The sequence below is a fragment of the Lycium ferocissimum genome, chromosome 7, assembly GCF_029784015.1.
Source record: "Lycium ferocissimum isolate CSIRO_LF1 chromosome 7, AGI_CSIRO_Lferr_CH_V1, whole genome shotgun sequence".
NCBI lineage: Eukaryota > Viridiplantae > Streptophyta > Magnoliopsida > Solanales > Solanaceae > Lycium > Lycium ferocissimum.
In genome coordinates, this window is record NC_081348.1 from 14576340 (window position 1) to 14590620 (window position 14281).

General features: G+C 34.2%; 1 protein-coding gene across 3 annotated transcripts; it reads left to right on the forward strand.

Moving 5' to 3' along the window:
- The first annotated feature begins 7754 nt into the window (after nucleotides 1-7754).
- Nucleotides 7755-11768, forward strand: LOC132062541 (uncharacterized). Of its 3 annotated transcripts, none has more exons than XM_059455093.1 (13): nucleotides 7755-8064; nucleotides 8159-8355; nucleotides 9018-9087; nucleotides 9279-9478; nucleotides 9615-9690; nucleotides 9807-9884; nucleotides 9957-10036; nucleotides 10135-10261; nucleotides 10379-10438; nucleotides 10536-10586; nucleotides 10686-10844; nucleotides 11095-11227; nucleotides 11317-11768. In XM_059455093.1, exons 2-13 carry the CDS (start codon nucleotides 8201-8203, stop codon nucleotides 11481-11483), a joined length of 1356 nt encoding a protein of 451 aa, XP_059311076.1. In that variant the 5' UTR covers nucleotides 7755-8064; nucleotides 8159-8200; the 3' UTR covers nucleotides 11484-11768. The 3 variants fall into 3 exon arrangements, with proteins under 3 accessions (XP_059311076.1, XP_059311074.1, XP_059311075.1); XM_059455091.1 differs by having other exon boundaries at nucleotides 7756-8046; nucleotides 8142-8355; XM_059455092.1 differs by lacking the exon at nucleotides 7755-8064 and having other exon boundaries at nucleotides 8078-8355.
- The last annotated feature ends 2513 nt before the right edge of the window (nucleotides 11769-14281 follow it).

Genomic DNA, 14281 nt, shown 5'->3' on the forward strand with positions numbered 1-14281 from the left:
GAAAAAAAGTACTCAAACTAACATCAAAACAAAAAGTACATAGTGATAGGATAAAGTTTTCATTACTTTAAGATAAAATGTATATTTATCACCTTGTACCAGCTTAAGGATAAATAGTAAATTATATTTATTTAAACCGAAACTACCCTACTTTTTTTAATATCATTTAACTTTATTCTATATAAATCCTTTATTTCAACTAATTACAACAAAATTAATTACTTCCAAGCAAGTAGACAATTACAAGGGTGTGTATTAATTTTAATTTCACATACAATATTTGTTAATTTTATTTAAAAAAATGACTAGTAAAACTTTCCAAGACCTCAATACACCAATCTAGTCTAGTTATCAAAGATGATTAATATTTGTTACATTTGTCACCAATTGGAAAGATGTTAAATTGTTTTCAAGAACATCTAGTGGCAGGGGAGGAGTCACATAAGATCAAGAGAGTTCAAATTAACATTTTGCCAACATATGCGGCATGGTGCATTCTATTGCCTTTAAGTCTTGGTTCTTTCGTCAAATATAGTGCTAAGATATAAAAATCCACAAATATGTAATCTTTTCCTTTGGTCCTTTTAATTTGGAACGAGGCTTTCTGTGTGAAACATAAACATGTATTGTAAATTCTTAAATTTTGAGCAATCAAAATTAACTGATTGCTGCAACAAAGTAACAAAAAAAATTCTTATAAACTAGTTAATATATGTTCCTTTTCATTTTATTGCCTACAAATCGTGCTATGTATGATGTGAAATTGTGCATTACTCGATATAAATCTACAACAATAAGGCAATGGATAGTGGCGAGATCATAAAACTCATCGTTATCTGTATTAACAAAGAAGAATTGAAGAAAATGAGTTTAAAGAACAAACTCAAGGGTGAATATAGCCGATTCTCGTTACACGTATGGAGAATGTTAAATGCACGTGGACAAAATATTTGATGAAATTCTCCAATTTTTTAAAGATACCAAGTAAGGAAGGTAAACAAATCTAAAATCATATCTTGTGTTGGGGTTAGATACACGTACCGTTTATCTCCATTGATTCAAAAGAAATAGCAATTGGCGATTAAGTCAGAATATACTAGGGTTTATATATATATATCTAGGAAAAGGGATGGTTGGCCTCTATTTATAGAGAAGGCATACCCATCACAGGATAATAGTTATTGGGCCTAACTTATTCACAAATATAACAATTTAATATGGGCAATTTGCGCGATTTCCCTTATCTGGGGGTGGTCTTTAATTTTTACCCCTCAAATTGGTGGTCATTAATTTTTGGCCTTCGTTACAAACCCTTTGATTTTAGCTCAAACCGCTTCTCGTCAAAATTAAAAAAAAAATCACAGGCGTAGTAGCCATACCAGTGCAGCTTCAAACTTTACCATAAGTGTAGTTCTACGACGCAGTTTCGCCTTCAGGCGTAAGGTAAACTCTACCTTAAGACAAAGTTTGCCTTTAGGCCTAACTTTTGTCCGAATAGGCCTTGTTTTGCTACGAAACTCTACCTTGTGGATTTTTTTTTTTTTAATACTGAGCCGAGGTTTGAACCCTAAACCTCATGGTATAAGGCGAAAAGCAAAAATTAAAGACCAGTGCCTTAGAATGGAAATCCGCACAAAAAAATGATTTGATATTAGGTTTTTATGAATTCACCACTCAGTCACATCACTATCCTTACGGCTATAACCAATTAACACAAGTTCAAATTTCAACAAGCTTGCTATAAGAATAAGGATCCAAAAGGGTGAAGATTCAGCTTAATATTTAAGGTATTAATTCCCTACACTAGTCTTGTTATTATACATAAATTTTGAGTAATTTGAACCATTATTTCTGAATTTTCGTAGTCTAAATTGGGAATTTTAAACTTAGGTTCAAAAAAGGAAAATTGAGCAATTAGAATAGCCAGCTAAGTCAAAATTGGAATTTTATAATTGATTTAGATTCATTTGCTAATAGGTAATACGATTATGAAATTTATTTGGGAATTTTGACCGTTGACGTGAGGGTTGACTAATGGGTTGAGTTTTGTTGGACTTGATTTCGGAGCGCTCTCAAAATACGGGATCTCGTCTAATACATATAATGGACCTCCTATGACACATATTTGCTTACATTGGCAGTCGTGAGCAAGGAACTCACGAGTGAAGGTACGACTTTGAGTCAAGTTCGATCAGGAGGTAAGGGATATCGTAGGTTTCTTGTTTTGCTTGCTTTTCAGTAAAAGCGTGATATTTGAGTTGTTTGATGTATTTAAACTTACCTATTTCATGTTTGAGACGAGTATGAGCTAGATAACTACTTTAGTACATTTGGTATTTGCCACAAGGGCCTTAACTTTGTATATTCATATTGTTCCATGATGCTTTAAAAGTTATTGATATTCAACGTGTCTACTTAGCAGTTTCTAGCAGCTGATTGATTATTGAGCATGTTTGTTATCTGTGTTGCTATTGAGAATGTTTTTTTAGCAGCACTTCATATGTTAGATATTTGATTTATTGACTAGTTCTTGATCAATATTGTTCTAATTTAACTAACAAGTTTCACACCACGCAATCATCAGTGAGACCTTTCTACAACAACACTTTATTATAAAAGTCAAGGTTTTCTAAAATCGATTTCTATGTCATATTTCACCTCTCTATAATTGCTTTTTACTTATAACAGCAATACAATCCTCTGGGGTAGTTATCTTCTTTTTTGATAATATAATAACCATCTTTATTCCATCTTTATATAAATAGAATATCTAATATCTAATAGTACGTTTATGATATTTGTATTGTATTATTTGTGGGACATAAGATGTTGGGATAACAACCCCGCACTCCTTTTAGATGGGCGTATTATGCCACATAGCAGATAATGACTCAACAATATTGAGCGGAAGAACTTGCATCAGTATCTCAATTGCAAGTCAAACATGGATTTGATCTTCACAAGGTAAGGCACCGTTAATGTACAAGGCCCCGGCGAATCGTACAGTAACTAACGTATCGAAGACGGTACATACGTAGGCTAAGGAACCTAATTCTCCGTCGATGCTTATTTACCAAACAACAACTATATGTTTATCTATCGAGCATCATTTTAGTTAAAATAGTTTATTTTGTGTATCTTGCTTTGATATCGCGAATTCGTTGCTTACTTTATGTTGTTTTATACTTGTTTAAGCTTTATACTATCATTATGCACTTTAATTTTCAAGGTTGTTCTAGGGATAAGATAAAGGTAAGTCGAGGATCTTACTGGATCATTTTGACTCATTATTTGTTTCCCTATGCATACAGTTGAAGGCGAAATAGTAGTTGACTGTTGAGGTTCTAGGTCCAGTCTTAGGCCTCATTTGTTTGCACTTATTGGAGGTCTGAATTTGAATGGTTCAAACCTTAAGCCATTAAGTGCATTTGTTTGCATTAAGATCTTAGACTTATCGTATTTAATACAGCCCCAATCACAAGCATTCGACCCGTCCAAGCCTTAATACCACAAGATTTTTGTATGAAACTTTTTTATCACTCACTCCAACCCCAACCCCCACCCACTCTCCACTCCACCCCCAAGCCACCACCAACCCTAATCCCACCCCCACACCACCCACCCCACTCCCCACTACCCCCACCTCCCACCACCAACCCCACCCCCACTCCCCACCAACCGCCCGCCCCCACTACCTCCCACCCTCACCCCAACCACCCACCACCCACTCACCCCTCCACCCCCACTCACCACCCACCACGACTACAAAACATCTCCACCATTACTAGTCAATATAAATGTTTCATTTTTTTTTATCAAATAATATTTTATTTTACTAAATTTGTATTTATTTTCTACTATTTAGTTACTTTTTAATTTGAATCGTATATTTATTATGTTTAAATAAATACATTACGTACATTCAGATATCGAAAAATAAATTTCTCAGCTTAATCATTCAAATACGTTAAAACCTGTAGACAACATCTTAATCATTCATACGCGCATTGCATTCGAAGCCCTAATCTTAACGAAACAAACGGCTTCTTAGCAAGTCATAGTGAGTTATCCACCACCTCCCGGGCGTTGCCTAATTCTTATCTTCATTTCTGTCTCTTTAATACATAGCAAGTTGTGTGTTGTACCTTTTGTTCCTACTCCTAGTATTATCACTAAATGAGGATCGGAGGTTTATTTAGTACAATGGAAGCCAATTTTAAAGAAAATATTTTCATGAGGAAGTAATTTCTAGTGATTGAATATATCAATATAGCGAAATGACTTCCCGCACTTATGGACCGAATCAATTTACTTCCAATATTTATTATAAATTTTATTTTCATATCACTTGTTCAAATGAACATTAAGTTTATTTTCAGAAAACATGCTCTCTCATTGCTCCAACGCCAACAAATACTTTTCAAAAAATTATTTTTTTATGAAAAATATTTATCATAAAAATGACTTCTTTGATACTGAGTACACGAATCCAAGACGATAATTATGACGCTACGGCTGAGGAAAATGGTGAATCGTCCAACACAATTCAATGATGTTTCTCACTGACAAATATAGTGTTTGTTTTTCAGTTCAATATTGCTTGAAGTGAAATAATACTCGTCAAGTTGCATTATCATGTACTTCTTCTATTCAACCCTAGTTGGCTTTACTTTCCTTTAACTGGCCCCAAAAAGATGATCTTTCTATAATTAGTAAATTTAATTTCCACTTCTAACATAAATTTAAGATCACAAGATTTAAAAGACTACACACAACCTTAATTTAAAATTACAAAATTCGAAAGTCTATCTTTATTTCTTAAACTCCGTGCCTAGTAAAACTGAGAGTAATTGTAATTTATTCAAAGGAAATAACTTCCAAACGAGGCGTCACCATAGTTTAATTTAATTGTTAGTAAACATCCTGCTTCTGGTCAATAATTGCAGATTTTTTGGTGAATTTATGACTGGTAACAGAGGAGAAGATGATGAAGCAAAGCACGGGAAGATGGTCTGTTTTAGCATATGGTATAGGTCATGTTCTTAATGACATAACATCCACTTATTTTATGAACAGTATCGGAATGCCTCCAAGGTTCCTGCATAAAATTAATTCTTCTTTCAATGCTTGTCTCTAATTTCTTCAATTTTCTTCCATCCATTTGAAATTTGAACCATCTCTTCTTGTTTATTTCTGCTTCATATACACGGGCATCCAAGGCCGGACGTACCGTTCCGGCATGCTCGCTGAATCCGAGTTTCTGCTTCAAAACTCGATATGTCTTAAAAAATCATCTAATATAACAAGTAACTTCAAATATCTAGAATCAAGAATTCATAAACTTCAATTCCTGGATGAGCTTTTGCGGAACATCTTGCTGCAGCTAGTTTTGGCAATTCTTTTGTTTCACTATTCCTAGATTTCCTCAAAGGGAAGGCAACAAAAGTAAACAAAAGAGTAAAAGGACTAAAATCAAGAAATGAAGTTTTGAATAGTTCCGTTACCGCTTGTTATGCCAGGATATCATGAAGTTGATATCAATATAGATGTTGCAGGGGCGAAGACAATGGAGGCAAGGGGACTCTCAAACCGCTAAACCATTATGTTGTGTTTTTTTTTGTTTTTTTCCCCTTAAAATTTTCCCATTACGTTGTAGGATTAGGGAGTAACATACGGGATATCGAACACCCTTTGCCACTATACTGAAAGCTTTCCTAATGTTAAAACAGGATTCAATTGACCAACCTTAACTCAATGTGGCTCCGCCACTGAATGCATCTGTGATTGTATATTGAAGAAATTGCCACATAAAAGTTTGAAAGGGAAATTTAATGTTAAGATCATATTTTCAATTAATAAGTTCACTGATTTTAGGGCTTACAAATGCTTGGATATTGTTGGTATATTAGTGGATATAGCCTCCAGTATTGAATTTCACTATGAGATTGGTTGATTTAACTCTACTTTTTGTTCTGTTTCACAAAAATGTTGCAGCACTTGCAATTGCAGGTCTATTTACAGATGCAACGATGACAATAACTGCAGGACCCGATGGTTGAAAAATGGCTTGTACTGCACAGTAGCTAGTATTTATGTGTTAACCACAGTGATAATTAACATATTACAAATCACTATAGAATTTTCTGCTCAGCTTCTTTGAGTTATATATTTGGCTAGCGGCTGTAATTATTTTTTACTAGCTGTCAAATGTGTAACTTTCCCTATATTTTTTTCTTTAAAGGAATGATGAAAGCTTGAGCTTTGCATCTATTGCATGACATTACTGTATGGAACTAACAATGGTCTGGGCCATTGCAGATGAAGGCAGGGGGGCTCTATTTAAATCATTCCCTATCTTTTTTCTGTAAGAGGTCACCATCTCGATTACCCGTAAAGGGTGGTTGAGATTTGAGACAATCAGATATTGTTAATCCAACTACCACTCAAGAATTCTCCCTCTTATTTATTCTATAAAATGTCCCAATATCTTCTTGCTTATAGTTTAAATAATATAATATTTAAAAAGAAATAAGTTAAAAATTCACTAGATTATTAGTACCGTTTTCAAGGAATTTCATATCTAAATTATTACTGTAGTTGTTTACCAAAAAAAAAAAAAAACCGAACTATACCATGAACACATATTAAAATATCTCTAGAGGAATATGAAACATTAGTGAACATTACGCTCCAAGTACTTTCCTTCAAATAGTTTCAAGTGGCAGTATATGTGGATTTTTTGAGTGAATAGGTTAAAATCCCCTTAAACAATTACTTTGCGAGTTTCATACCTAAATTATTGGGTGTTCACAAAAATCCCCTGAATTATCATGAACTCATCGTTACGGTGAACTCATTTTTTAAGACTTTTTTTCATTTCTCCTGGGCCACGCCCCTAAAGTCGGGGATAGGGATAATCTTAAGGAAGCTATAGTCCAGGGATAATGTGAACATCCAACATATAAAACTCGCAAGATGATACTTTAGGGGGATTTTAACTTATTCACACTATTAAACTTCTGCTTTATAGACGCCCCATAGACCTAGAGCAATAAACTCAGCTAATGAATATGCATTAGGGAGTTTTTGTTTTTGACTGATAACGACATTAGATCATGTCCACACAAGAGGGTACCCAAATACGTGATTTTTTATGTTTTGATAGAACTTTCTTTCTAACCAATTTTTGTCAAACAAAAAATATATTGGCTTTAGAAGTACTCAATGCCTTTTTTTTTTTTTCCTCAAATGACCTTTTTCTGTCACCGTAATCTAGATATTTTTAAGGAGTGGACGTTTTAAATTTACAATTAGTAAGCAATTAAGATTACAAGCCTTGCCAAACACCTTTAGAGAATAATTTTTGCAGGAAGTTAGTTACGATAATTAGGACCTAATTTGACGTTTGTTATTTGTTACGAAATGAGATACATGAAAACAATTTGTCTCTTACTGGAAAATACCATAGAATTTTTTATGTTGTCTTTGCTTGGGGCACATCTCTATTATTTCACTTGGAGTTTGTATATTCCCTCTGACCAACATATTTCCAAGTAAATTTACAATTTACACGTCATCGTTTAGTCAGATGAAATAAATCACCCATTTCTTTTGCTTTTTCACTGGAATTTAACCCTTTTGTTTATTCACAGTTAGCCAGTTAGGCCACGCCCTTGAGTTCGTAAAATAATATTTTTATTCATGATTGCATTTCTTGAATTAAAGTACTATATATATTTTTTAGAAAAACTTATCTTTGATAGAGCAGAAGAAAAATCACTAAAACAATAATTGGACTAAATGGCGTTCACGTTTGCATTCGTTGGCTTCTTGTTTGTGATGGATCTTTGGCTGATGACTCTACAGGAAAACTTGAATCAGCAAGCAATAGTTGAAAATAGTTTTTAATTGGAGGTGTCACCATACTTTAATTATATATAATATCTTGCTTCTGATTGAGGAACCTGCAGTCCATGTCAAACAGATTTGATATGTCGTTTATGTCAAAGAATTTCTGCATTTCATCAAACGGCAGAGAACTCCAAGGTTGTTAAACCAATTTTAGTGTCATTTAAGACTTGATTAATTTAGCATTTAATTACATTTCATAAGCTATATAGTTTATGTTGTTATAAAAACAGGTCGTAGATTTTTTCAGTGAATTTGGGAATCTGAATTCTTGGAATATGCATATACCATCATGACAGGTAGCACTATGGAAAATGATGAATCAAAGCCACTGGGAAGATGGTCTGTTTTAGCTTATGGTGTAGGTCATGTGCTTAATGACATAACATCCACCTATTGGTACACTTACCTCTTGCTCTATTTGACCAGTATTGGAATACCTCCAAGGTTTGCACACTCCCTTTTGCATTTATTCAATTCATTAGAACTATCTTTCCTTCTATATCTTGTTTTACATTATATGAACATATTGTTGCAGCTAGTTTAGGCAATTCTTTCTTTGTTTTGCTGTTACGTTCCTTTTTTTCGTTTAACCATCTGGTGCTCAGAACCTACTGGTCTCAACTAATCCGAATTCATGCCTTAGAAAGCCCACGATTCCGTATTTTAGTGCTCCCTACCGAGAGAATTTCATTCCTAGCTCAGACCTAAGACCTCTGGTTAAAGGAGGTGGAAAAAACCTTTACCATTCCACCGCATCCTTGGTGGTCTTTGTTTTGGTATTCCAAGATTTTAGGGAAAAGCCAAAATAGAAAAGTGAGACTAAAAGGACTTCTTAAATCAGTATAAGATGGTTTTTTGCATAATCCTGCTACTACTTCTTGGTGACAAGGATACTACTGTGGATTGTGATGTACACCTAAAAGTTTGTTTCAGAGAAGTTTGGAAAGAGAAGTATTAGCTTAGAGCATCATTTCATTAGAAGATACTTGATTTCAGGGCTTACAAAGTCTTGGATCTAGTTAGTCTATTAGTGGCTTTAGCACACTAGTTTGAACTTCAGTATGAGATTTGGTTGATTTAACTGTACTTTTGGTTCTGTTTCACAGGCAAGTTGCAGCACTAGCAATTACAGGGCAATTCACAGATGCAACCATGACCATAATTGCTGGCGAACTGGTATATATCTTCATATCATTACCTAGTCATTCCACAATATCAATCTTTTTTTTTTTTTTTGTTACACTTGAAAAGCATGTAATGTAATGTCATTAGAAGTTTTTATACTAAATGTTTCACTTCAAGCTTTTGATATGCATGAGAAAATTTCCGATCATGAATTACTTTGTTTTGCTTATATTTCTCAACAGATAGACAGATTTGGACATTTCAAAATATGGCATGCTGTGGGATCTGTTCTTGTCTCTCTTGCTTTTTCTTCATTTTATTGGGGTGTTTGCGTTCCTTGCAAAATTATAGGGATTGATACTCCTCTTGTGCAAATGATTGGATATTATATGTTTGATATACTCTTCAGTGGTGGATGGTCATGTACTCAAGTATCACATATGTAATCATCTTAACTCATCTATTCTCATGTGCAAGTGATTTTCATATCTTTCTTTCAAAACTAATAAAGTTTTGCGTTCATATTTTCTTATACAGAATCATTCTATTATTTGGCTAAAATGATAAATGTGTTGTAGGGCAATGGTGAATGGCATTACCCTGGATCAAACAAGTAGAGTGGCATGCGTCAGCTGTCGCAATGCTTTTACAATGGTTGATATTCTGTTACATTATTCCGTGCATAACTTGTCTTACCTGCAAATTTGCTGTAATACTAAACAAACTAACCTTTTTCCTCGTCTGTTATTGTAAACCAATAATTGGGGAAGGTTGCAAGCCTAATCGTATATGGAATTGGATTTTTCATTTTCAATTCATCAGTGAAACAAGTTGAAATCAAGGAGCAGGTACATCGAGTTCTCTTTTATGTATGCATGAGCACGTGCTTTGTGTTGTATTTAACCATTTTACGTTTGCAGTACCACTTGTTGGCAACTATCACAGGTTTGATCGGATGCTGCTTTGTAATTATATTTCATCTTGGAACTAAAGAGCCTAGGTTTGTTACCTTCTCAGTTTAATGAGGAAACAAACTACCAGATTTAATGTGTATTTGGATCTGGTTTCAGATACTGCTGCATAACATATCTTGTGCAGGGTGAAAGAAGTATCTCACAAGACAATTCGACGTGGTTCTTCTTGGAAGCGATGGTTGAAAAATGGCCTGTATTATAGAGTAGCTAGCATTTACGTGTTAACTAGAGTTGTAACGAATATATCACAGGTAACTATAATTTTCTGCTCAGCTTCTTTAAGTTATATGTTGTCGATCACTCAATATGCAGTAGTACATTCATCCGATTGTCTATTCTAAGTTTCCGTTTTGTCTTTGTTATCTCAGGTGTTTCTTGCTCTATATGTAATTAATGATCTACACATGAGCCAATCTTCCAAGGCTTTGGTATATATGATTTGCTATTGAGTTAAATAAAATGAACAAATCTTATAGTATCTTCCAATTAAATAATGCTAACTGGACTAAATCATTATGTAAATAGGTTCCTGCCATCATCTATTTGTGCAGCTTCATTACATCTGTCATGCTTCAGGTTCTCGTTCTCTCTCGACTATGGGATTGTTCATTTTGCTTTTTTTATTTTTATTTTTATTTTTTTAAACATATTCTGAATTATTTCAGTTGCATGTAGGAGCTCGAATGGAGCAGTTACCGGTTGAAGGCCATCTTTTCAGTTGGAGGCCTCCTTTGGCTATTCTGTGGTGCAGTAGTACTCTCCCTACCGATGAACATGAACGTTTTTATGTACATCTTATCTGTGGTTATTGGAATCGCCAATGCCTTCATGATGGTAAGCCGCAGTTCAATTATTTTGACCTCAATTAATCTACTGTGATGTATAAATTTCAGCTTCCTACATCTTGTTAGGCTAGTGGTATGTTCAGCAATCTAAACTTCATCGTATTGCTAATCTTGAACATCGAGTTAAGGCATCCAAGAAAGTGTACTCAGGCTCCTAAATCTAGAAATTTAGAGCTGGAAAACTGTTCCAATTTGACAACCAAAATCACGTGTGCTCCTATTTCCCTTGTGGTTAACAGGTAACTTCAGTAGGGATGGAAAGTGAGCTAGTTGATAAAGAAGTTGAGGGATCTGCTTTTGTTTATGGATCATTAGGCTTTGTGGAGAAAGTATTGTGTGGGATAATGCTGTACATTCTAGAGTCATACGAGAGTAAGCTATCTCTTTCCTTCTCTTTTTAATGCCTGCATGTCGTAAATGAAATTTAAATCTTTGACATGAAAGTGTTCACCCTTATGCAGTTGTAACACCGGCATCATGTGACCCAGCATATCCTTGTTTCACAGTTACGCGATTTTCATTGGGATTCATTCCTGGAGTTGCTGCACTAGCTGGAGTCATAGTTACATGCTTTACAAAGTTTAGAACTTCACATCCAGAACCCTTGGCAGAACCCTTGTTGGCATAGCTTTCAAGAACGATTGAAATTAATGTACTTTTAAAGTTGCATATTTGAGATTGAGACGTGGTTGATTGGTTGAAACTGCAAAACACACGTCCAGTATAGTGATAAGCCAGAAGCTCTATTGCTCTATACATCAGTTTATGCAAATTCTTGATGTGGTTAATTATCTATTATGAGCTCAAGTTTGAGCAATGTTGCACATTATTTAGATAGAAACTCACGTTTGAGGGTAACAGATTGAGCCCTGTACCTATCTCTGGGGAATCAAACTTTTAAAAATTAAATAGAGTTTTTGTCTTCAATTTTCCCTCTTTTTCGTACATTAAAGTAAATGAGGAAAAGTAAGTTTTCATGTGAAGCAAATGGGTAACCAAGCATGAATGGAAAAGACAAAGCCTAAGGTTGACATTCACCAACTAGAATACCTCAACATGGACCTAAATCAGACAATATGTCACAAGTGAAAAAAGATATGCCGCCAGGCGCCTCCCGCCTGTTGTTAGACGCTAGCTTCTTTTTTTTTTTTTTTTTTTTGAAAAAGGACTATGTCCATGCAACTAAGTTGTCTAAAATTTCTTGTTTGGGATTTTTGAGAAGAAAATGTCCCTAGTGTTTTTTCTTGAAGTTAGCTCCCATAAATTTGAACTTCGGTAAAAACTTACCAACATTGAGTGTTTATACCAAACCAATTAATGCATGACACATGTCGAAATATACACAACTATCACTTAACCATGGTTAGTTAATGTATATTTTCACTTCATACATCACTTAACTATAGTAAATCGTAAATCGCATTGGTTTGTTGTAAGCCTCCGGTGCGGGTAAATCTTAGAAAAAATGTGCATGGAGATTTACGAAGTCAGACCTTAAGAGATCCTTGAATCTATGCTGTTTTGTCGCTTCTTGTCCTCTGTATATGCAGTCTGTATTCCAGGATAGGAAAAAAAATATGGCACTGAAAACTTGGACTTTACATCATGGACAGATTGAGCTTTCCATGAGATTACTGTATGGGTCTAACACAACGGTGTGGATCATTATTGCTATGGAGACGAGTGCAAATGTACAATAGTGCAAATGTACAATGGGCCTCTAGTTTTATAATTGCTTAAATCTTGATTCGGGTTTATGCAAATAATTTTTTTATTGACAAAGGGAGCAGTGACAGAGTGGTAGATTATCGCCCACTGCCATTGAATGACTATATGTTGGCATCAAAGAATCAAATTAGAGTTATCTCAATTAAAAATCACTTATTTTATATTTCTTGAACTTTAACGTTTGTTTCCTCCCAAGTCCCAAATACACCTAATGCTTCTGTGGCAGTAAGATTTTTGAAACTTGTAATCTTAAACATGTCATACACAATATTTGTGTGGTTATTAAAAGCTTGTCATTACGGATAAAAATAAAAATTTCAAATTAAATCATTTTCAACTTTAAAGTAGAACATTCTTTTTAAATGGAATAACAAGAAAATAATGATATTCTTTCTGGAACAGAGGCCAGGGAGTACTAGAAATTGTTTCGGATTCGACTTATGTTTGCTTATAAATTATTTTCAAATTTTTTTCAGGTTTGACTCATGAAATTTTATGCTCATTTTATGCCAAAATAATCCCAAAAATACCTGCCCTGGCTTAATTTATCTAAAGTTGTGCGCTTATACGTCGAAAATGTTACTTAAACTAGCCTTTTTTTGCTCATCCAAACAGGCCAGGATCGGATGCATGCCAGAGAAAGAGAAAAAGAAAAAGAAATACTTCTAGAATCCAGGAGTGTCTGAAATTTGGAATACATCTCCACTATGTATAAGAAAGCTCTCAAAAATACAAATAGCAAAAACAAATAAACTTGAACAGTTATACAAGATTATTTCGTCATCAAAGGCAAAAATCAAAGGGGATCGAAGGGGTTGTTTCACATCTGATCACTCTGCTTTTATTTTAGTGTACTAAATTACGAAACTATTTTTTACAAGAAAAAATTTATTCGATTTTGCCTAATTATACTAGAAACTATTAAACTATTTTGTGTCACAAAAAAATAACTAAACTTTGCCCAAGTATCGTAGGAAAAGGATGGAAATTTAAATATAATCTTAGAAAGTTATTTGTTGATTGATGACTTGATCGCCATTAATTCCAGGACTGATCAGTTGGGGGCAATAAGGATGATGGTCCAGTTTCAAAGGTGTCAAAACTAAAAAAGATGACTCATTAAATGGAAGCCATTCAATCAACTGTCATTTTCTTGTACAAATTGTGCTTAGGAATCTTCATTTTCTTGAAAGCTGTCTCAGCGCTTGCTTTATGATGTTACTATCTTTGTTTGCCCAGTTTGTCATTTCTGGAATTAATGTCCGGAAGCAATTAGGAAGGATGGGCAGAATATCTTCTCTTTAAGACAACATTTTGAATTTGTAACTGTTAAATATCGATCAGTTACTCCTTTAGCTAAAATTGTAATCAACTTTAAGTTAATGACACTCATCCTTGATCATTTATATTACCAGTGAAATTGTTCGCGCGAATATTGTACAATAATAAACTTATAAAATGACCTTTTTAAAACTTATGGTCCTTGTTTACCCCGAAATCGGATAATCAATTGAATTTATATGCAGCATGTGGATATGCGCTTAGTGCATGAGATTGATAAGACAAAAGAAAGTAGAGGTTTGAAGGCTCATCGATAAAATAGCTAAAGATATAGACGTTATGCACAATGTATCATATCATTAACAACAATATTGAAAAGAAATAAATTTCTTTGGCCGAATGGATGAAAGGGGGAGA